A 24727-nucleotide genomic window follows, 5' to 3' on the forward strand; every position below is an offset into this window, starting at 1 on the left:
TTGTCCATGGGAAAAAATCTTGCAACTAGAAATAAAAGCCTTATCTCCTCCACCATTATGACAGCCACAAGCTCCTCTCCACAGCTTGATATTTTTATAAGCATGCAGATTTTGTTAGCTGTTTGAGTTAGTCAAGTGTCTTCAGATTTTCAGAGAGTAGAGTCCTCAATAGCTAGAGAATAAGCCTTCCATAAGCTCCCCTAGCTGATTACGGTTGATCAGCCCCCGATTTGCCCAGCCTGTGTAGTGCACATAACTTTTATTTCCCACCCCCTTTTTGCATCTCTAATTTCTGTTACCCAACCACTTTGGAGAAGCACATTAGCTAAATAGTTCTGCTACGGTGATGAGCAGTGAAATAGTTAATAATGGACATTTTAAATTGCCATTAAACTTCAGAGTGAAACTCCCCTCCACACACACCCTACTTACCTGCCCCAATGCATTGCAAACCTCTCTGGGCTACTGTTACAGGCTGTCCACAGACTTGGACTTGGATTTGGCCTTGCCTTTGGAATGTTGTTCTTTGCAACCATAGTCACTTTTTACAAAATTTTAAAATGAGAACTTAAATTCAGTAAAAACAGAAGGTCCTCCAGTGGAACATGGATTTGTGCAGCTGGTGTCTATGCTGACAGGGGGAACAAGCTTACTCCTCTCTTGTTCCCCCTCTTGAGATAGGGAAAGGAAGTGTCTGTGATGTAGCAAAAACCCCACCTCTCATTCTGCTTGGGGGTGTGGGGAGTTGCAGCCAAATCTCTGGGTCCAAAGTGAGCCAGTGGCCCAAGATGTAGCTGAGATCTGGGAGAGCATTTGCAGCCAACTATTGGTGTCCCTTTTGTAGGTATAATTTTTTGGTTAATCCCCAACTAGCATTTTGTGTTTAATCTGTCTAGAATTTGGGGGTTGATAATTTAAGTGATTAAGGGCTAGATTCTGACCAGTGTAATTCCATTGTCTTAAATGGAGTTACTCCGGATTTACACTGGAGTAGCCATCAGCAGAATTTGACTCTTAAGAAAATGTCTACACTGCAATTAAACACCCCTGGCTGATCCTGGTCAGCTGGCTCAGGCAGTGGGATTATAAAACTGCAGTGTAGAAGTTAAGGCTGGAGACCAGGCTCTGGGAGCCTCCCCCCTCGCAGGGTCTCAAGGCTTGGCTCTGAGACCCCACAAGGGGGGAGGACCCCTGAGCCCAGGCTCCAGCCTGAACCCAAACATCTACACTGCAGTTTTATAGCCCTGCAACCTAAGCCCCTGCGTCAACTGACCCACCCCAACCACCAGTGTTTTATTGCAGTGTTTGTGCTTTAGGAGGAAATGAATGATGATGCTTATTTGGTGTTTTATAAAAACGTTCAAGATCAGTCATGCATACATCATAAATCCTAAAATGATTTGTACTGTAGAAAGAATCTTCTAGGTAGGCTTGGATGGATTAGATTTGTATTGGTAAATGTTGATAAAATTGATTTCACCATAGACACAAATTGAAAAAATATTTCCTTTTGATGATGATTGAAATTTATAGCTAGGCAAAGTAAGACTGTGTTGGGGGAAAAACAGTGATTTAGACTATTTAATTAGGCTTGTTACAAATGGATTAGCAAGAGATTAGTAAAAACAAGTATTTATTGATTTTAAGGATATTTACTTTGTATATTTTTGACGTGATGTTAACTGTTAATACACAAATTGTCTATAAAACTGGAAAGTTTTTAATCTCAATATCTGTCAGACAATAATTGTCTGACAGCTCTGCAACTGTGAAATTTCAGGTGATAAAAATAAAAAGCTTAAAAATAAACATCAATATCTGTCAAAATAATATGTATGAAGTGCATGTACATCTGAATGTACTAATGAATCTCATGCCCACCCGTTACACATTTTAAGTGGTTAGCAGGTAACGGTTTAAAGATCTGACACACCGATACAGATTTTCGTTTTCTTTCCATTTTAGAGTATGTTTCAGAACACCAGGAAGTAATCAAGTTTTAAGAAAACAAAAGCAGGAGAAAAGCATGAAGTTGAGTGTATGCACTGCAAATGGTGTGGCCCACTTATTAAATGTAAATATTTATAGGGCTAATAGCACTATGTCTACAACAGTAAATTGTTTGTTCTAATGAAAATTTTTAATTGGGGATTAGAAATCTGTTTTCTTAAACTCAGAGGTGGCATTGAGTTTTGAGTTCTGTTTTAGTTCTGTAGCAAACCATATTGAATTCCATTCATTAAAGCATTAATCTACTGAATACTTTTTCCCTCTGTCCTTCCGTCCACAAAAATATACTCCAATATTTACCCAGAAGAATTATTAATATTTTTTTCACCAAGTTTCACCTGTTTTTGTTGTTGTAGTAATAACGTCTGATAAATTCCCAGGAAAAAGGTAATGAAATAAGGCCCTTCCTCTTTTGGTTTTTATCTGTCTGTCAAGGAATAATCAAGATTGCTGGTAAGATAACTTGCTAGTTGACAATCTTCCTATGTAGTATAATTATTTATAACTTCATAGGTATGATCTCTAGTTAGGACTTTTAATTTTCATCAATAGGTATAGGCCTCTGGGAAGTGGTGCATCTACTGACAGGAAAGTATTAGTGAGAGGGTGTATTCTAATTGCACAATTTCTAGCACTATCACAACAAAATAATTTTGGTGTAAATAGGTCACTGATGCTCATTTTTATACACTGCAATAATTTTTTAAGGTGTGTTTAATAAATAGCAAAGGAAGACGGTGGTGAGCTAGCTCTCTACCTACCTGGGGATGTTGTTATACTGTCAGTTTCAGAAAACCAGCAATAACTGATCATTTCCATTGTGATAAAAGGAGGAGGGACAGTGGTGGTGTTAAGTCTTTCTAATGAAAAAAATAATGCTATAGCTCCACCATAAGTAAGGAGCTTGATGTGGGAATTATTGGGTGAAAAGTTCTTTGGCCTGTGTTTTACATAGGAGGTCATACTGAATGATCATAATGATTGATTCCTTCTGGCCTTAAATTCTGTGAATAAAGAAGACTGGGAGGTGGAAGTTCTGTCTTTGACTCTGACGCACAAGTTTTGTGTGACCTTGGGCAAGCCACTTGGTTTCTCTATGCCTCAGTTTCCTCATGTGTAAAATGAGGGAAAAACACAAAGGTGACATGAGCTGAAATTTTAAAATGCTGTAAGGACCTGTAGCTGTGCAATGCATTAATTTGAGTGTGAAAATATATAGACAAAAACTTGAATTGTTGTTCATTCTTTGCCATTGAGTGAAATTTGCATACCATATGTCAATTCTGTGGAAAACTGAATACCATGTCTTCTCTTGTTTTGTTTCACAGGGTAGATCATCTGTATACATTTTTTGTTCAATGGTCACCAGAAGTATATGGAAAAGATGCCAAAGAGCAAGGTTTTGTAGTGGTGGAAAAGGAAGAGCTTGATATGATAGACAATTTCTTCAGTGAGCCATCAACTAAAAGCTGGGAAGTAAGTGCCTTCTATTTTTCAAAGATTCAAGAATGATACAGGGAATGTGCATCATCCACTGAGAATCTAAATACATACTCTTAATTTTTCTAACATTCTGGTACTTTTTTTACTGGTAGGACTCTTACTCCTTGTATTATGGTGTCCTCAGGCTTTGTGGCTGTCCAACATACCTACTCTCATCCCTACTGCTCTCCTTTCCCATCATCCTCTAGTGGTCAAGTAGTGGCCAGGCAAGGAACTTTCTAATTCCAGCAGAATCAATAGACTGTATAATAGTTGCAGTAAGTATTTGCATAACAAGTTTTTAAATAATATTTCATAGCCTTTTAGAGAGAGAACATTTTTTTGAAACTTTACAAATGTTACAATAGTTGCAAATGTTGCAGAAAAGGCACTTATAGGTCCGCTTCAGTGAAGTTCCAAGGAGGAGAATATCATTTAGTATAGTGCTTGCTTGAGCATCTGTTTTAAATGATTAATGAATACTTTTACAGCATTACTGATGTATCTCTGATCTGTGGATTGTACATGCATGTGTGAAAGGCCAAACATATCACAATGTTTATATGAAAAAGAATAAGGAAGATAAGGTATTAAAGTTTTACAGTTCTGGGCAAAAGCTTTGCACTGAATAGATAACTGTGAAGCGTAAGTGAACTTTATTTTGAGTGTTGCATTACTGGGACAGAGTTAGAGGTCTGGGTACTGGTCTTTGTGACGTGTTTTTGTTCAACAGACTTTGTGGATTTGGTGCTAAGGCAGGGGTGGGGAAATTGTATGCAGGGCCATGAATGTAGGGCTGGGACAGGGCATTGGGGTGTGGGAGGGGGTGTGGTGTGCAGGAAGGGGCAGGGGGTTGGGGTGCAGGAAGGGTGTGGGTGCGGCAGGGGGCTCAGTGCAGGGGGTTGAGGTGCGGGAGGGAGCTCAGGGCAGGGGGTTGAAATGTGGGGTGCAGGAGGGGTTCAGGGTGCCAGCTCTGGCCTGGCACCGCTTACCTGGAGGACAGGCTCCCTGCCTGTCCTGGCCCCGCGCCTCTCCTGGAAGCAGCTGGCACCACGTCCCTGCAGCCCCTGGAGAAGCGGGGGACAGAGGGCTCTGCGCGCTGCCCTCGCCTGCGGGAACCTCCCCCGAAGCTCCCGTTGGCCGCGGTTCCCCGTTCCTGGTCAATGGGAGCTGCAGGGGGCGGTGCCTGAAGGCGAGGGCAGCGCACGGAGCCCTCTGCCCCCATTTCCTCCAGGGACCGCAGGGACGTGGTGCTGGCTGCTTCCGGGAGTGGCGTGGGGCCCGCGGCGCCATGGAGGTGGCCATAGTTTGCCCACCCCTGTGCTAAGGGTAGAACTGTTTGTAATATTAGCTTCTGATTTCCATCATTGTGACCATAAGAACACCTCAGTGTCTGTTGGCAAAGGGTTCACTGTACTGTAACAATGATGCCTGACAAACTACATCTTGTACACTGCTTTCATCTGTTAATCCATAAATGATGTCATGTAGGATTTTTAATGAAAGCCACAGATCATTAATATCCTTGTGAAATGTATGTACAGATACTTCATTAAAAAGTTTTATATGTATAAAGAAATTCTGTTCCTAAAAAAGTCTCTGAATCAAGGCAGGCCTTAAAAATGGGTTTCTGCCAGGCAAGGGATGTATATTTACCTGACTGCCTCAGTTCATGTGTAAGTTTAAGCATTGCAAGTCAACATGAAGATGTGAATTCAACATGAAATCACACCAGGGAATAAGCTTCAGCAGGAGGCAAAAGGACATCTCTTTATCCTGCACCTTAGGAAATAATCAGGCAATGTGATTTTAACTAGAGAAATGGCCTGAAAAAAATAGGATGAGATCCAATAAGGACAAATGCGAAGTACTACACTTAGGAAGGAATAATCAATTGCACATATACAAAATGGGAAATGACTGCCTAGGAAGGAGTACTTCAGAAAAGGATCTTGCGTCTGATGAAGTGGGTATTCACCCACAAAAGCTTATGCTCCAGTACTTCTGTTAGTCTTAAAGGTGCCACAGGACCCTCTGTTGCTTTTTACAGATTCAGACTAACACGGCTACCCCTCTGATACTGGAGGTTATAGTGGATCACAAACTAAATATGAGTCAACAATGTAAAATAGTTGCCCCCCCCCCTTTTTTGGGGGGGGGGCCAAACATCATTCTGGGATGTATTAGCAAGAGTGTTGTAAGCAAGACCCAAGAAGTAATTCTTCTGCTCTACTCTGTGCTGATAAGGCCTCAGCTGCAGAGCTTTGTCCGGTTCTGGGCACCAAACTTCAGGAAAGATGTGGACAAATTGGGAAAAAGTCCAGAGGGGGCAACAAAAATGATAAAAGGTCTAGAAAACATGACCTACAAGGAAAGATTAAAAAAATTGGGTTTGTTTAGTCTGGAGAAGAGAAGACTGAGGGGAGACATGGTAACAGTCATAAAGTATGTAAAAGATTGTTCTAAAGAGAAGGGTAATAAATTGTTCTCTTTAGCCACTGAGGACAGGACAAGCAGGAATGGTCTTAAATTGCAGCAAGAAAGACTTACATTAGATATTAGGAAAAACTTCCTAACTGTGAGAAGTTAAACACTGGAATAAATTACCTAGGGAGGCTGTGGAATCTCTGTCGTTGGAGGTTTTTTAAGAACAGGTTTGACTAATACTTGTCAGGATGGGCTGGAAGGATAACACTAAGTCCTGCCTTAGTGCTGGGGTCTGGAGTAGGTCCTTTCCAGTCCTACATTTGTGATTCTATGATTACATTAATGAAAAGAGGATCCCAACCTGTCCTGGTTGGGAGCACTATAAAAGACATATTAGGTGAGAAGAGACTGCTTTTTAGACAGATAACTTAAACAGGTTAACCAAGTTCAGTCTCTAGAAAGCATGCATGGATTTTGTTTTTTATATATAACCTTTCTGTTTCCATTATCGTCATTCACTATCTCCTAAGTCTTAGCTTTTGATGATGAACTTAGGATAGTTTTCATTATAAATGTATCTCAGAGCTGTGATGTTACATCAGGGCTGATCCTGAATTGAATCTCATAAGCTGGTATGTACAGTGGGATAGCAAACCTCATGTTTCTGTGAATACTTAGTGTCGGGGCTGGATATCACAGAGGTGAGAGGCTCAGGGACTGAGGTGCCCCTATGGGTAAAGTGTAAAGCAAAGTGGAGGCTGGCATAGCCCTGAGGAGATTGTTTGTTTGGGTAGCTAACGACTGGGTGTCAGCTGCCTGACAGCACCAGCCTAAGCACTAGCAAGTCTTTCTCTCACTGAAGGTGTGGGTAACAAGGTGACTCACAGTAATTTTCATGCTTTGGGGATTTTTTTTATTTTACACACTTATTTGGTGCATCATCTTCTCTTGAATTGTGCTTATGTTAATTTGCAAGTAAAGTTACTAATGTTTTGTTTGGAATTTGTTGTATTTTTTGTTAATTTCTTACTTCATCTCACGTCAGGCTTCTGCTTCAAGAAAATTTCTGTATACTATCTAGTGAAAACTTGAAGGTTGGTGAAAGCTTCGCTGAGAATGCAAAGATTCTCCTCCCCACTCCACCTCACCCCGAGGAGATTACTCACTAGCTCTATGGTTCTGCTTCTCAGAGCACCTCATTCCCAGGTCCCACAGATGGTCTCTGGCCTTGGTTTCTCAACCACTCCTAGCTGTCTGATTCCAGACTCCAGCTGGTTCTCATTACCAGGCTGCAGACTCATTCCCTTTCTCCAGCCAGCCCCTTTCCTTGACTTGCTCCTTTCCCTATCCCCAATGCCCACTTCTCCCACTGCTAGGGGTACAGAGGATACTCCTGGGGAAATTCTGCATCACTGTGCATGCGCAGAATTCTTGTCCCCCACAGATTTCTTTGCTTCCCTGCAGAAAAATGACTTCTGATGGGGAAGCCCACAAGAGCGGTCATTAATATAATATATGAGATATACCTATCTCATAGAACTGAAAGGGACCCTGAAAGGTCATCGAGTCCAGCCCTCTGCCTTCACTAGCAGGACCAAGTACTGATTTTGCCCCAGATCCCTAAGTGGCCCCCTCAAGGATTGAACTCACAACCATGGGTTTAGCAGGCCAATCTCAAACCACTGAGCTATGTGCCCCCACGGCAGCGCAGGCAGGTTGGTTCAGGCAGCTGGTAGAGATGTAAATCACCACTAGGACAGTGGAGGGGGTGTGGGGGGTGAGAGCTGGGCATTCGTGCGTGTGAGAGGGAGAGAGAGACTCTGTCCCTCTTGCCCACTATTGTGGCACACTTGGCGTGGAGAGGCAGGGCTTTGGGGTGTTTCTGAGGAGGTAGGTGTGGGGCAGAGCAGAATGTAGCAGCCTTCCTGAATTGTTCCCATTGTCTTTGTGAATTCCCCCAGGAGCATAAAACAGATGTAAAAGTTTCAAGGCTCCTTTACATTGCCTGAGTGGTGTAAAGGACAGTATGGCCTTATAAATGTTTATGGTGCATTAGGAATTTTTTTCAGTTCAAAAATGTAGACCAGTTCCAATCACTATCAAAATGTGCTCCATGAACTTTTGGTACTTACATTTCTGGAGATGGTCAGTATCCAGTATAAATTGTGAGTTTGATACCCCAGCCCTTACTTGCTCTTCAGTTGCCTATAACACTGAGCATATGGCTGCATATATTTATTGACTAATAACTAGAAATAAAGGGTCAAACCTAGCTATATTACTATTAGACAAAGGGGTGGGGATTTCCTCCAGTGCTCCCCACTCCCATTCTCCATCCATTGTATTGTAGTTTAAATAAATTACCAAAGTAATTGAAACTGGCATGATTATATTGCATTATTTTGACAAAATGTGTGGAATTTTGTAGAATTTTAAAATATTGTGCACAGAATTTTTAATTTTATGGTGCAGAATTTTTAATATTTTGGTGCAGAATTCCCCCAGGAGTAAGAGGAGGAGTCTTGCTTGACTGGAGCTTAGGAGATCTGCTGGTTTTCAAAGTAGCCTGAATATCAGAGCTTGGAGCCTATAGACTACACCCTACCACCTGTTCAGTGTTCCTCCATGATGATCCAACTCGGCCATCCCCAGCTTCTGTTAGTTCCAGAACACAGCTGAGTGTAGCACTTAGAACTGCTAGCCTTCCAACACCAAGTTTTAATTTTAATTTTAAAAAAATTGATCTAGTATTTAAGAATTTAAATAGTAAAATTTCAAACATCTCTAGAAAAATTCTACAGCTCTCCTATTTTAAGCATTCCTATCTGCAAACAAATGAGTTGCTCTATTCAAAAGTTAGAGAAAGGGATGGAAAGTAGGGTTTATATTGGAAAACTGTCGCCTGTCTGTAATTGTTGATAACTTCCACTTTACAGTCTGTAGCTTAAATGCTGTATAAAGAAATAGATTTCAGTTCTGCAAAGGGAAACTTATGACTTTATTCCCTGCCTTGTACAGGGCTGAGTGTACAGTCAGTGGATATCAAATCATTCTTACCGTGTATAATCGTTCATTAACTCATTCATTTATAAGCTGACCCCCCCTCCCCCAAATGGATAGGTAAAAGTAGCAAAAACTGTATGACCCTTTCATAAGCCGACCCTATATTTCAGGGGTTGGAAAACTTTGGCTCCCAGCCCATCAGGGTAAGCTGCTGGCAGGTCAGGACATTTTGTTTACCTGGAGTGTCTGCAGGCCTGGAGCCCTTCAGCTCCTTGTGGCTGCGGTTTGCCGCATCAGGCCAATGGGGGCGGCGGGAAGCGGTGCGGGCCGAGGGATGTCCTGGCTGCCGCTTCCCGCTGCCCCCGTTGGCCTGGAGTGGCGAACCGTGGCCAGTGGGAGCCGCGATCGGCCAAACCTGTGGATGTGGCAGGTAAACAAACCGGCCCTGCCCGGTAGGGTGCTTACCCTGGCGGGGTGCATGCCAAAGGTTGCCAATCCCTGCATTAGATATTCAGTTCAATGATTCCATAGAGTTTAAAATCATCAAATTTTGGTGTAGACCCGTTTATAAGCCGACCCCCACTCTTTGATGCGTCATTTTTCTACCAAAAATATTCAGCTTATGAACGAGTATATATGGTAAGTTTCACTGTGCAGTTGTTAGTTCAAGCACATGATGTGTAAGTAGATGTGATGGGGAGGGATAATAAACCCAAGGACAGAGAGAGAGGTTGAGAGAAGCTGAAGAGAGGAAGAAAAGATGATGGAATAACTTAGGACTTCTCTTCACTGGCAAGTTTCTGTGCAGTAAAGCAGCTTTCTGTGCAGTAACTCCCGAGGTGTGTACACTATGCCAAGCCACTTAGTGTGCAAAAATTGCGCAGTTGCAGTGCTGTAAAAAAACCACCTCGATGAGAGGTGTACAGCTTTCTGCGCCAGGGCTACAGCGCTGCGGTGCCAGTGTAGAGACACTGGTCAATTACAGTCTGTTCTTGCCTCTGGTCATTGGTTTGAACTCTACTGCCCTGCCCTCAGGTGACCAACCATGAGTCCCACCCCTTATATTTCTTGGTGAATTTTGAAAGTCCCCTTCCTGTTTGCTCAGTGACACGTGCAGTAGTCTCAGCGCATCTTTCCAAGTGACCATGCCTGCTCCACACACCAGGCAATCCCCCGCTTGGAGCAATTCCGAGCTGCTGGACCTCATCAGCATTTGGGGAGAGGAGGCTGTCCAGTCCCAGCCACACTCCAGCCATAGGAATTATGATACCTACGGACAGATTTCACAATGAATGACAGAAAGGGGCCATGACCGGGACACTCTGCAGTACAGGGTCAAAGTGAAGGAGCTGCAGAACGCCTACCACAAGGCACAGGAGACAAACCGCTGCTCCTGTCATGCTGAACTCTCATTGTTCTATTTTAAATATGTGCTGGTGGCAATAAGGAAATAGCTGGAAATGGTTCCAAAGGTTCCCCCCCCCCCCCCCCCCCCAAAAAAAAAAAAAAAAACTTTAAAGCTTTTACATATGAAGGTGGATCTACCAGGAAATGGCTTTGAGTGAAGCCCTAATTTGGTCATAATCCTTTGTGAAACTTATACTTCATGTTGGGGAAACAGAAAGTAAGACTGTACCAGGGAAGTATATAAGCAATGTTATCACAGCGTGTCAGAAGCAGTAGCTGCCTTGTCTAGCATGTAAGAAACAGCTTTGGCAGTACAGAAGAGAAGTTTGATACAGTGAAAATAAATTCTATAACAATGAGAGTGCGAAAAATACCTTTGGATATTCAGATTGTTTACTGTGTCAGACCTGACCAGGAGCCTTTTGTGCAGGTACGTTGGATGGCATACAGTGCTGTGGTGCTGTGTTCTATCTCTGCACCAATAAACTAAAATGCATTTTAACTGGGTATTTTTGCACGCAGGGGCTTGCGTCTTTGTTCCTAAAAATAGCAGTACTTAAAAACCTTTTTGCAGTTCAGCTCTCTGTGGGGTTTTTAATGTTTATGCTACCTGAACTGACCTGTAAATGGTTGGTAACGCAGACCTCTTCATTGCTATTTTGGTCTGACTACAGTAGGGGTAGGCAACCTATGGCACGCGTGCCGAAGGCAGCATGTGAGCTGATTTTCAGTGGCACTCACACTGCCCGGGACCTGGCCACTGGTTCGGGGGGCTCTGCATTTTAATTTAATTTTAAATGAAGCTTCTTAAACATTTAAAAAACCTTATTTACTTTACATATAACAATAGTTTAGTTATATATTATAGAAAGAGACCTTCTAAAAATGTTAAAATGTATTACCGGCACGTGAAACCTTAAATTAAGTGAATAAATGAAGACTTGGCACACCACTTCTGAAAGGTTGCCGACCCCTGGACTACTGCATTGAGATATTTAATTCATCTGGTGTGATGCAAGTAGGTTAACTTTTGGAGAGTTTGTCTTCATTGAATGCCTTTTTGTTTTAACTTCTTAAGAACTGGATTTCTGTCCCTTTTTTGGGTGGTAGGAGGGGCTTGACTTTTATTCTTGACTGATAGGAATTGATGATGGACTTGTTAAGAAGAAACATATCTGCCGTTGCTTGCCTCTGCAAATTCAGTTATACATCACTACAAACATATTTGGCCAGTAGACTTGGTATAAGTTCTTTCTTTTTGAAACCTGGAGGCATTATGAAAGCTTAGTGGGGGAGGGGGTGGTTGTTTTGATTACAGTGGGGGGGAGTGGAGTCACTCATAAAATATTCAAAAATTAAAAGGTAAAAAAGTACCGGTTCCAGGAAGACCACAGTTAATGAGAAGAGAGGAAAAAGCAGAAAATTCACATCCCTTAAACCAGTTGCTCTCAACCTTTCAAGACTACTGTATCCCTTTCAGGAGTCTGATTTGTCTTCCACACCCCCAAGTTTCACCTCACTTAAAAACTACTTCTTTACAAAATCAGACATAAAAATACAAAAGTGTCACAGCAAACTATTACTGAAAAATTGCTTCCATTATCAGTTTGACCATATAATTATAAATCAATTGGAATTAGGGCTGTCGATTAATCGCAGTTAACTCACGTGATTAACTAAAAAAAAATTAACTGTGATTTAAAAAAAATTAATCGTGATTAATCGCATTGTTAAACAAGAGAATACCAACTGAAATTTATTAAATATTTTTGGATGTTTTTCTACATTTTCAAATATATTGATTGCTATTACAACACAGAATACAAAGTGTACAGTGCTCACTTTTTATATTTTTTATTACAAATATTTGTACTGTAAAAATGGCAAAAGAAATAGTATTTTTCAATTCACCTCATACAAGTACTGTAGTGCAATCTCTTTATGGTGAAAGTGTAACTTACAAATGTAGATTTTTTTTTTATTTAATTTTTTTGTTACATAACTGCACTCAAACAAAACAATGTAAAACTTCAGAGCCTACAAGTCCTACTTCTTGTTCAGCCAATTGCTAAGACAAACAAGTTTGTTCACATTTACGGGAGATACTGCTTACTGCATCTTATTTACAATGTCACCTGAAAGTGAGAACAGGGATTCGCATGGTACTTTTGTAGCCAGTGTTGCAAGGTATTTATGTGCCAGATATGCTAAATATTCATCTGCCCCTTCATGCTTCGGTCACCATTCCAGAGGACATGCTGACGATGCTTGTTTAAAAAAAAAAAAAAAAAAAGTTAATTAAATTTGTGACTGAACTCCTGGGTGGCTGGGGGGGAATTGTATGTCCCCTGCTCTGTTTTACCCGCATTCTGCCATATATTTCATGTTATAGCAGTCTCGGATGATGACCCAGCACATGTTCATTTTAAGAACACTTTCACAGCAGATTTGACAAAAGGCAAAGAAGGTACCAATGTGAGATTTCTCAGGATAGCTACAGCACTCAACCCAAGGTTTAAGAATCTGAAGTGCCTTCCAAAATCTGAGAGAGAGGAGTTGTGGAGAATGCTGCTAGGAATCTTAAAAGAGCAACACTTGGATGTGGAAACTACAGAACCCGAACCCACCAAAAAAAAAAAAATCAACCTTCTGCTGGTGGCATCTGACTCAGATGATGAAAATGAACATGCATTGGTCCTCACTGCTTTGAATCGTTGTCGAGCAGAACCTGTCATCAGCATGGATGCATATCCTCTGGAATAGTGGTGGAAGCATGAAAGGACATATGAATCTTTAGCGCATCTGCCACGTAAATATCTTGTGACACCAGCTATAACAATGCCATGTGAACGCCTGTTCTCACTTTCAAGTGACATCGTAAACAAGAAGCGGACAGCATTACTTCCCATAAATATAAGCAAACTTGTTTGTCTGAGCGATTGGCTGAACAAGAAGGAGGACTGAGTGGACTTGTAGGCGCTAAAGTTTTACATTGTTTTATTTTTGAATGCAGTTATTTTTTGTATATGAACTTAGAAATTTAGAATTAACTTTCATTATAAAGAGATTTCTCTACTGTACTTGTATTAGGTGAACTGAAAAATACTATTTTTTTGTTTTTTACAGAGCAAATATTTGTAATAAAAATAAATATAAATGTAATTGAAATCAATATATTTGAAAATGTAGAAAACATCCAAAATATTTAAGTAAATGGTATTCTATTATTGTTTAACAGTGTGACAGCCCTAATTAGAATATAAATATTGTACTTACATTTCAGTGTATAGTGTGTATATAGAGCAGTATAAACAAGTCATTGTATGAAATTTTAGTTTGTACAGTAGAACCTCAGAGTTACGAACACCTCGGAAATGGAGGTTGTTCGTATATCTGAAATGTTCTGTAACTTTCAACAAAATGTTATAGACTTCAGCCACGAGGGAGTTGGGGTTGCAGCTGCAGGGTGGGGGGAGATCAAGGCTTGGGACGGGAGGGGCCCTCAGGGCTTCTGCCCCATGGGAGCACCAGGGCTCAGGGCTTTAGATATGGGAGGAGCGCTGGGGCTTGGGGCAGATAGCTGACCCAGCAGCTTCTACCTGTGGCTAAAGTAGGAGGAGAGGGCTTCTTGGAAATTCTTGGCAGCTTTTGCAAATTACAACAGCTTTTGTAATTGATGCTGGAGGGGAATGGCTTTGCATAGCACTGTAAAGATAGCCTAAAGCTGCACTTATGAGTTGGCTGCAGAGCACCCAGCACAAAGATTAGGGCCATTATTCCAGGTCATCAGAGTGGGAATTGTAGGCTGATAGGTTTGTACAGTGAGAGTGGGTTTAGATAACTGATAAATTTGAAGCCAGACTCTGCAGTCAGTTCTCACTAAAGTTATAGCCCTATTGGAACAGGCAATGACCTTAATGGAGTTCTGGGGGCATGGCATTTTCCTTCTAACTATAGGAAGAACATTTGAATCCAAATCTGACTAATGAGGCTTTATATGGATCAATGTTGTTTTTAAAGTTGTAGCACACTCAGATTTAAAAACTGTCAGTAACCCATCGCTCTCCACATTTCCAAAGAATTATTGGATAGTTTTTCAACTGAAAATGTATTTTAAAAAAAATCATACCATGAGACCTTTGACCTTGGAATAAATTCTTAAAATTTCTTGAAATAAGCATCAGTTTCCCAAAATGACTATTTTATAGACAAGAAAGAACTTACATTAGTAAGAATTTGGGACTAAATACTTGACTGAGCATATAGTTTCATTGAGAGCTTGCCTATATGATTCAGTTTTCAGAGTACGTGCTTTTCTTCCAGGTTTTGCTCAAATGTAACTTTCTTTTTGGTTCTTTGGTGTGGTGTTTTATTTCAGTTTATATAAATAAATGTTTATTAATGAGCAAGAAAGGGCTGTTGTTAGTTTAGCAATAATGGGAAGTAAAAAGTAACAAGTTCTGTGGCACCTTATAGACTAACAGACGTATTGGAGCATAAGCTTTCATGGGTGAACACCCATTTCGTCAGATGCATGTGTTCACCCATGAAAGCTTATGCTCCAATATGTTTGTTAGTCTATAAGGTGCCACAGGACTTCTTGTCACTTTTTACAGATCCAGACTAACACGGCTACCCCTCTGATACTTGAATAATGGGAAGTGAAACGTAAAGCCTTATTTATACTAGTGCTATGCATTAGCATCTGAGAAGAGTTTACTGCGCTTGACTAACTGCAGGAAGGAAAACGAAGAAGCTTCTGCATCCTCCATATTTAAAAGAACATCTGAAGCCCCGTGGCCCAGATGCGCATTGTGCCTCTCAGGAGGAGGTGGCCTTTGCACTCCTTTGATGTTGGACTAAGTATGTACCAGGCCAGTTCCTTAACATAGCTTAGTTATTTCACCAGCTAATGGCCCCAAGGGGTTAATACAGCAACAAGGAATTGTCAAGCCATAAGGAAGACGTGTCCTGTGCTACCCATAGAATAAGAATATATGAACTGCAATACTGGATTAGATGGACTATTGGTCTGACACAGTATCTTGTCTTTTGACTGTGACTGTACCAGAGCTTCAGGGAGAGTGTACAGATCAGGGCAATTTTGGAGTGATCCACCCCATCTTCCAGTTTCTGGCAGTCAGAGTGTAGGGTTGCTTCGAGCAAGAGGTTGCATCCCTGACCATCTTGGTTAATTTCCATTGGTGGACGTATCCTCCATGAATTTATTCAGTTCTCTTTTTTTATTTATTTTTTTAAAACTCTGTTATACTTTTGGCCATCATAAAAATCCCATGGCAATGAGTTCCACAGATTAATTGTGGTGAATGAAAAAGTACTTCCTCTTGTTTGTATTAAATCTGCTGCCTATTTAATTTCATCAGGTGACCCCTGATTTTTGTATTGTGGGACAGGGTCAACAACACTTCTTTATTCAATATGTAACATTGTCCCTGGGGTATCCCCTTACGCTGGCGTGGTCCTGCATATGTAGGATATACTAGCTTTCTGGAGCTGCTTCACAGTGTACAAGATCTGGGCCTGGTACTAATTTAACTCCATTAGTCTAATTCACTCTTTCAGGTTTAAAGTTAATGAAAACTCAGAAATTGACTCAAATTTATAATACTTGTGTCCTCTTGTCTCAGATTATCACTGTAGAAGAGGCAAAACGTCGAAAGAGCATTTGCAGTTACTATGAGGAAGATGACGGTGATTCTTTACCTATCCTAAAGCACCACAGCGCGCTCCTAGAGAATATGCACATAGAACAGGTATAATTAGTAATGGAGTTTTGGTTTACTCCCTTCCCCACATTCTCATTTTCTTCCCTGCTGACACTGGAACAGTTACATTAGAAATTATATTGGCACACTATCGCAAATTTAAATTTCTAACCACAATGCTTCAGCTCTTTATTTTGGGTGCATTGTAAATACCCATCTCTGTAGTGTCTAGGTATCAGGCACAGCTTCTTGCAGAGCTCTACTGGCTGTCGACTTGAGATGAAGAGAGAGAAATCCTATATAATTAAATGTCTACACCATTCTTTCCTTTCACTCCTAGCTTGCCCGCTGTCTGCCAGCAAGAGTGCAGGGATATCCATGGCGGCTTGCATATAGCACATTGGAGCATGGAACCAGCCTGAAAACTCTGTACAGGAAATCAGCGTCTCTTGACAGTCCAGTCCTCCTTGTCATCAAAGATATGGACAACCAGGTTAGGACTTGAGTATAGTGCACTTATTTGGGGGTCTCCTTGATTGGAGTGACCCCATTATAGAAGACCTTATGATAGTTTAATCTATTTACAGTCTTTATCATTTGCAGTACAACCTTCACATGAGTATTCCATACAATTTTAAGAGTTGCATACGCTTGCTAGCAAAGCAGTAGTTTTCAGCCAAATTCAATTATATGGAATAGTATGAGACAAAATAAGACCAGATATATGTTATACTATGCTTAGTACTGCTAAATTAGCATATTTATCCTTAAACTCAAACCCAGGAAAATATTAGTACTAAAAGAGTTAAAATCTCTACAGCAACTCACAATTTCTAAGGAGCATGCTTTGCAATTGTAATAGTGTTCTCGCAAGCATCCATCCCAGTCACTAGCAGAATTCAGTTATCAATCTGCTATAAAATAGCAGAGAGCATCTTTAGGACTGGTGTGAAGTTCTCCAATAGCTTCTAGAATCCTCATATCTGGAGCCATGTGGCTTTTAAAGCTAAAATGGGGTGTGGACAACCCAGACACCAGATCAGCATCCCCCCCCCCCCCCCCAAATTTTACTAATTAGCCTTTAACCTACCTAAAACATCAGTGCAGTTATTTGTCAGAAACTATATTTGAAAGGCCTTTCTCCTTTTGAATTTTGCAAATTATCTTCAAGTATGACACAACCATTTTTGTTTTGACAGATATTTGGAGCATATGCAACACATCCTTTCAAATTTAGCGACCACTATTACGGCACAGGCGAAACTTTCCTCTACACGTTTAGTCCAAACTTCAAGGTAACTTGTTGGGGGAGGGGACCCAAGGCTAGGGGGAGCTCCATTTGTGAAACATGCTTGACAAAACATTATTGATACAGTATGTTTATCATGAGAACCTTTTGCAGTGTTGAGGTAGCCATGTTGGTTCCAGGATATTAGAGAGACAAGGTGGGAGGAGTAATATCTTTTAGTGGACCAACTTCTCTTGGTCAGAGAGAGAAGAAAAAAATTTGAGTCCTCAGAAGGCATCAGTTTGAAGGTGTGTCACAAACTTCTTGTGAATGCAGCTAATCACTAAACTCTTCATTCAGTGCTACCAAACTTCAATACTTTCAGCAAAAGTGGCTGAAGGAGCTGGACCAGTCTCTTCCATAAGAGTGAGAAGAGGGTTCTAAGTTGATTGTGTGGGAAGATGTAATGAATAAACCATGGAACACTCATAAAACCAGAGGTGGCAACTACAGAAGCAGTTTATGATTTCACAAAGTGCTTAGATCATAGTGACAAGAAACTAGAGAATGGGGCAACTGTGAGACACCCCTAAAATGTAAATAGACTGTTTATTTTTAAATACTGAAGAAATTAAAAAGTCTATGAAAAGGAAAGGCGTATTGATTGGACACATGTAAAATTTAAAGCAATCTAGTGCCTTTTTTAGATATGAACCATGCTGTTTTATTTTTTCTCTCTCACACACACACACACACACACACTAAATTGCCCAGAATAATTCCCCAGCCTACTTTTTTACTTTATTATATTCCCAATAATCAAATTTGGGTCTTGCATTTGTAGGTGTTTAAGTGGTCTGGAGAAAACACCTACTTTATCAATGGAGATATCGGCTCTCTAGAACTTGGAGGTGGAGGGTAAGTGTGTGGTTTTTGGTTTTGAAATCCTATAATTGACTACACTTTGGGAGAGAAGGGATAGTGTTACATGTAAGTGTGAAAGTTAAGTTAAAACTGGTTAGTCCAGTAGATTAATTTATCCTTCTTTGAATAGTTTCCCTATGGGTGCTCCGCGTCAGGCGCACATGTGTCTCCTGAGCCCATAATCAGAGATTTCTAGTCAGCAGTGTCCGTTTGGCCTGCGCATGCACCCTATGCCTCCTGGTGGCAGACACTAAGGCTACATAGGGATGCACACGCAAACCACCCTCAGTTCCTTCTCTACTGCCTCAGCCTTATGGAACACCTAGCATGTCCACCTAGATTGTAATTGGCCTTCTCTTTGTTTTGCACAGATCGTTGTACTTCATGTTTACCATAGTTTAGTTTTGGTTAGTGGGTGGTTCCCCCCCCCTTCCCTCTGGGGAGACTTGTCTTCTTCTGGCAGGGCATGCCTGGCTCACCAGGCTTCAAATGCTGCCTCTCTTGCTTGGAAGCTATATCAGTAAGCAATGGGCACTCCCAAGTGTGTCTGTTGCCTGGGAGAGTTCCACATGTCCCAGAAATGTTCCTTCTGTTTGGCCCTTAAGTCCACAGCTAGGAAGAGCAGGGAGATAAATCTCTCAGATTGTTGGCCATGGAATGCTTCTTGCAACCACTCTCTGAGCCAGGCCAGAAGAATCCCTGGACAGATCCAGCACCCCATTAGCCTCAGGGCATGCCTCCTCTAAAAAAGGAAAGTCTTTGGAGCCTGCTGGGAAGACTCACAGAAAGAGGAGCATGGACTCTCACTCTTCTATCTCCAAAAAAGACCAGGTTCCTATCAAGGTCCTCAGTCTCAAAGGGTACTGTTGAGGCCAAGGACTCTTCCTCTGGTACCTGTGAGCCTGCAAACTCCCAGAGCTCCAAACACAGCTCTGATATGGCACCTATACCCTCCACTAGTAAGGGGAGGGTAAGCACATGGTACCATTGAGTTCGACCCTGCCATCAGCAACGAAGCATCCTGTTCAGCAGTTGTTGCTGTCACGCACCTTAGCCCCATCATCATCACCAATGCAAGCAGCTGAGTCAGGGATGCCTGTACAAGTAGTATCCTCAGTACCAAGCGAGCATCAGCACCTGACATCTATAATATCTGCTGTATGCCCATCATCATTGGTACCATCAGCTTCAGCTACGGCAACCTTGGCTACAGCATCGATACCAGGATCCTTTCTGGTACCATAGGAATTTTGGTACTCAAAGGACCTCTCAGTGTTGGATGAACCAAAGTCCTCATTGTTGACCGGTACCAAGCATCTCCAAGAGGCCATTCTGCAACACAGGGATCTTCTCCATCCTCAGTGGCTCCCCCAAAATGGGTGGATGTGGAGGAAAGGACTCCCAATCAGTCTCTTTGAATTTGGTGAGGAGTTCTCCTGCATACTCCTTTGGGAATCTACCTTCACACAGGGAGAACCTCGCTGGTCACCAAGGAGGTGGACCCAGCCGTCTAATGGGGCTCCACGATGGCCATGTAGGGACCCGTGGGCTGTGTATCGATAGCAGTTTCACAGACCACCAGTAATGCCCCTTAGGGATACCAGGGTTTCACACCCTCCCTATACTCCTCCACGACAGGAGGAGATGTTTGAAGAGCAGGAGGCTAGGGCAGATGAGGATGCCACCCCTGAGACACCCATTTCTTCTTCATCATCGCCACCGGATGAGGCAGCTATGTCTCCATCACCTTCCATGGTCGATGAAACTGCCCAATGTCAGGACCTCATTAGAAGGGTATCAGACATACTTGCAGATATTTGACGTCTTCCAGGGGGATCGGAACACATGCTGCTAGATATTCTGCAATCAGCAACACCCTTCAGAGTGGCACTACTTATTAATGAGGTTCTCCGGGATCCTACTAAGATAGTGTGGCAAACATTGGCCTTTATCCCACGAATGTGCAAAACAGTGGATAAAATTACCCCTTAAAGATTCTGATTTCGCACCCCCCCAACTCCCTAGTGGTGGATACAGTGAATGAACGGGGTAGGCAGCACTTTTTGAGATTTATCCCTTATGATAAGGACCAAAAGCGGCGGGATCTCTTTGGACAAAAGTCTTACTCATCTGCAACCATGAAGTTCTGGATCACAAACTTCCCAGAGGACATGACCAAAAATGACTACTAATAACAATAAACTCCCAGCCTTTATTGAACAGCTGCCACATGACTGCAGGGATTAGTTCTAGTTTGATTACCAAGGGTCAGCTATGACCAGAACAGCTCTCCAAGCATCTCTAGATGTGGCGGACACTGCTGTGAGATCCATCTCCACAGTGGTACTTATGTGCAGGGCTTAATGGCTCCAATTTTGAGGGTTTCTGAGAGAGGTTCAGAACACATTAGAGGACCTCCCCTTTGGTCACTATTTCATATTCAACTCTTGGGCCATGTGGCAGCTTGCATCTTTGTGACCAATCACACAAGGCTATGCCTATGCTGCTTCCAAGGGTGGATCAAAGCTACTTATTCTCCAAACAGGGGCACCTTGGACAGGCAGGTGGCTGTCCCCTTGTATGTAAAGAACTCCCTAAACTAGTGGAAGGAGCAACTCAGTGTCTGTGTAGGCATCCTTTTCTGTCACCAAAACCCATTAGTGACGCTAAAAATCAATGCATCCCCGTTAGGATAGCGAGCCCCCGTCAACACTCTCATGGTTCAGGACAGAGGGGCAGCCACAAAACCAGTCTCCACATCAAAATTTTGGAGCTCAAGTGGTTAGGAACACTTGCCTCCATTTCCTGCCCTTCATCGGGGCAAAGCTGTCAGGGTCATGTCAGACCATTTGTCCTGCCTGGTTTACATCAACAAGCAAGGAGGAGCAAGATCCTGTGACGGTTCCCCCGCATAAGGCTTTATGGAATATGCTTATGAATGTATATATGACATAACTAGAATATGTTTTGTGCTACATATGCCATTTAACATATCTCTGTAAAGGTTATGATCTACTGAATCTATTAATCCTATCTGTATGCATTCATCATTTTTGTACTTGAAGTTAAGAATATTGGCTGTATACTTGCTTGATTTTTAACTAGCTTAGTAAAGCATTTGGCCAGCAGATTAAGTGCCCAATCAAGAACCACTTAAGCCAACAATGAACTTGGAGATGCCAATCCACATTGGAGATTTCCCAGGAATGTGGTTACAAAGCTTAACACAGTAAGAAAACAATACAGATAACAACCTCACCAGTTCCAGTAAGCTTCCTTTTACAGACTAGTTTCCTTCTAGTCTGGGTCCAGCAATCACTCTCACCCCCTGTAGTTACTGTCCTTTGTTCCAGTCTCTTTCAGGTAGCCTTGGGGATGGAGAGGCTCTCTTTAGCCAGCTGAAGACAAAATGGAGGGGTCTCCCAGGGGTTTAAATAGATTTTCTTTTGTGGGTGGAGACCCCCTCCTCACTCTATGCAAAGTCCAGCTCCAAGATGGAGTTTTGGAGTCACATGGGCAAGCCACATGATCGGGCTTGGCCTCCTCAGAGTCCAATGCTGACTCATATTATTCAAGACATAATCCGCATAGATCCCAGAGGCAACAAAGGGAGGTGCCACCGAGATGGCAACAGCACTGGCAACCGCTGATGCAAAGGCCCTTTTGGACCCCCTGGGTGTACCATCAAGCCCAGGGCACCTTATCAAGGGGATCAAGGTCTGTAGCATCAGGATGCCAGCTGCACCACTCTCCTGGGGACAGACCTGCACCTCGGGGATCTGAGGCCACCCTGTCCCAACCGCCCCTCAACCTCGGGTTGTGGCCAAGATGTCTCCACCACAGGAACAGTCCCAGGCATCGACTGTAGTGGTCACAATGGTCTGTATTGACCAAGAGGAGGTCGGAGACTTAGAGGGACAGAAGGACCCGGTACCTCCACTAGCCTCGTCTTCTTCCCCAGACAAAGCTGTAGCAGGGGCATCCGCTTCGGGGCCACCTCCAATAGATCACAGGGTGCACCAAGACCTCCTCAGGTGAATTGCCCACAACATGGGGTTGCAAGTGGAGGAGGTTGTCGAGACTGAGGACCTCATGGTGGACATTCTCGCTCCCAAAGGTCCATCATGGGTGGCTCTGCCCTAATCAAGATGGTGCAGAACAATACAAAAACTTTGTGGTAGACCCCGGCCTTGATCCCGCCGACTGCTAGAGGTGTCAAAAGTAAATACTTCATCCCTTCCAAGGGATATGAGTATTTATTCTCACACGCACAGCCATGCTCACTTGTTGTGTCAGCAGTCAATGAGAAGGAGCGTCAAGGACAGCAAGGGCCAGCCTTCAAATCCAAGGAAGCGAAAAGGATGGACTTCTTCGGCAGAAAGGTCTATGCCACGGGCAGTCTACAACTGAGGATCGCCACTCAGCAGGCTTTCCTCAGTAGATATAACTTAAATTCATGGACCACCATGTTGAAGTTCAAAGACATGATCCCGGCGGACTTCAGAATGGAATTTGCTGCTGTCGTCGAGGAAGGGAAGGCAGTTACACTGACCTCTCTGCAGGCGTCCCTGGACTCGACAGATTCGGCCACCTGTACCATGGCTCCAAACGTCCGGGCTACCCCCGGAAGTACAGCAAACCCTGCAGCACCTTCCCTTCAAGGACGCAGGGCTTTTTTCGGAGCAGACTGACTTCAAGCTGCACAGTTTGAAAGATTCCAGGGCGATCATGAAGTCATTAGGAATGCACACCCCAGCAACCCAATACAAGCACTGTAAGCCCCAATCACTGCAACAGCAATGCCCATATCCTCCTTGGCCGAGGCAGGATTTTTATAGATGGAGCAGAAATCACAGGCACAAGCCTTCATACCCCCTTCAGGGCAAGGTCAGGGCCCAACCAAGTCATTGTCGGGCTCTAAACAAGGATTTTGAAGGGACGCCTGAGGACGGCGTACCCGCCAATATCCCAGATCCTTCCCCGTACTTCCTGAATCGTCTGTCCCACTTCTACATGCATGGTTACAAATAACATCAGACCGCTGGGTGCTTCACACAGTAGAAGTGGGATATTCTCTCCAGTTCTGCTCCTCTCCTTCCTCCCACCCCTCTTCCCCATCTCTCTTCAGGGACCCTTCTCACGAGCAACTCCTTGTTCAGGAGGTGCACTCACGCCTTGCCATAGGGGCAGTGAAGGAGGTTCCTAAGGAGCAAGGGATTCTCTCCCGATACTTCATCTCCTAGGTGAAGGAAGGTCTCAGACCCATTCTAGACCTAAGAAGACTCAACCAGCTCATAGTGAAGTTGAAGTTCCACATGGCCTCCCTGAGTATGATCATACCTTCCCTGGATCCGGGGGACTGGTACACCACCCTTGACATGAAAGATGTGTGCTTTCACATAGCCATTCCTCCAGCCCACAGACTTTTCCTGAGGTTTGTGGTCAGCCACAAACACTACCAGTTCCCAGTGCTCCCATTCGGTCTATCGACATCTATAATATGTGCATGTCGGTGGTCACAGCCTTTCTCTGAAAGAGGCAGGTACAGGTGTATCCCTACCTCGACGATTGGCTGCTGCGGGGGCGCTCCAGGGAACAAGTGGAGTCCCAAGTCCGGTTAGTCAGAGACACCTTCGAGAGACTAGGACACCTCCTCAACATGAACAAATCCACGCTTTCACTGACTCAAAGAATAGAATTCATCGAGGTGGTGCTGGACTCAGTACAGGCCAGAGCAATCCTGCCGGAGTCTAGATGTCAAACAATGACAGATATTATCCAGACTCTCAGGCAGTACCCCACCACAACTGCAAGGGGATTCCTGAGTCTCCTCAGTCACATGGCAGCCTGCACCTATATGGTCGGGCATGCCAGACTGAGGGTCAGGCCGCTCCAGGCATGGCTCGCCTCAACTTTATTACCCAGGTCGAGACAGCTTGGACTCAGTAGTGACAGTACCGGAGCGAGTTCTAGAATCCCTTCGATGGTGGCTAGACCCTTGCACGGTCTGCGAAGGACTCCCATTCAGCACCCTTCAACCCTCCATGACCCTAGTAACAGATGCATCTGCTCTGGGTTGGGGGGCCCACCTGGGAGACCTACAGACGCAAGGTCTGTGGTTGCAGGTCGAGCTCTCACTCCACATCAACATCAAGGAGCTCAGAGCTATGCGTCTAGCCTGCCAGACCTTCCAGGCCAGAATTCAGGGTCAGTGCGTGGCGGTGATAACCGACGACACCACCACCATGTTTTACATAGGATGCCTCAAGGTGAGCCGTTTATCTCCATGGAATACGGAACGAGCTTGCAGACCACCTCAGCAGGTCATTTCGCAACCACGAGTGGGCCATGCATCCAGATGTCGTACATTCCATCTTCCAAAGGTGGGGGTTTCCCCGGGTAGACCTATTTGGCACCAGGTGCAACAGGAAGTGTCCAACGTTTTTCTCTTTCCAAAAACACAGTCCGGGCTCTATCTCGGATGCATTCGTGCTACCCTGGGGAGACCGTCTAATGTATG

The 24727-nt window shown here is 43.3% G+C and overlaps 1 protein-coding gene across 15 annotated transcripts in view; it reads left to right on the forward strand.

Moving 5' to 3' along the window:
- Positions 1-24727, forward strand: part of NCOA7 (nuclear receptor coactivator 7) — a 142162-nt gene that overhangs the window by 113346 nt on the left and 4089 nt on the right. For 14 of the 15 annotated variants that reach the window (XM_042847982.2, XM_008176217.4, XM_008176206.4 and 11 more), the window contains 5 exons: positions 3339-3486; positions 15978-16103; positions 16396-16548; positions 17255-17350; positions 18128-18201. In XM_042847982.2, coding sequence (XP_042703916.2) covers positions 3339-3486; positions 15978-16103; positions 16396-16548; positions 17255-17350; positions 18128-18201 — 597 coding nt within the window. Of the gene's footprint in view, positions 1-3338; positions 3487-10447; positions 10760-15977; positions 16104-16395; positions 16549-17254; positions 17351-18127; positions 18202-24727 lie in introns of those variants that run through there. The other variant, XM_065588533.1, reaches the window with a different exon arrangement.

This window comes from Chrysemys picta, chromosome 3 (assembly GCF_011386835.1).
Source record: "Chrysemys picta bellii isolate R12L10 chromosome 3, ASM1138683v2, whole genome shotgun sequence".
In the NCBI taxonomy this organism is placed as follows: Eukaryota; Metazoa; Chordata; order Testudines; family Emydidae; genus Chrysemys; species Chrysemys picta.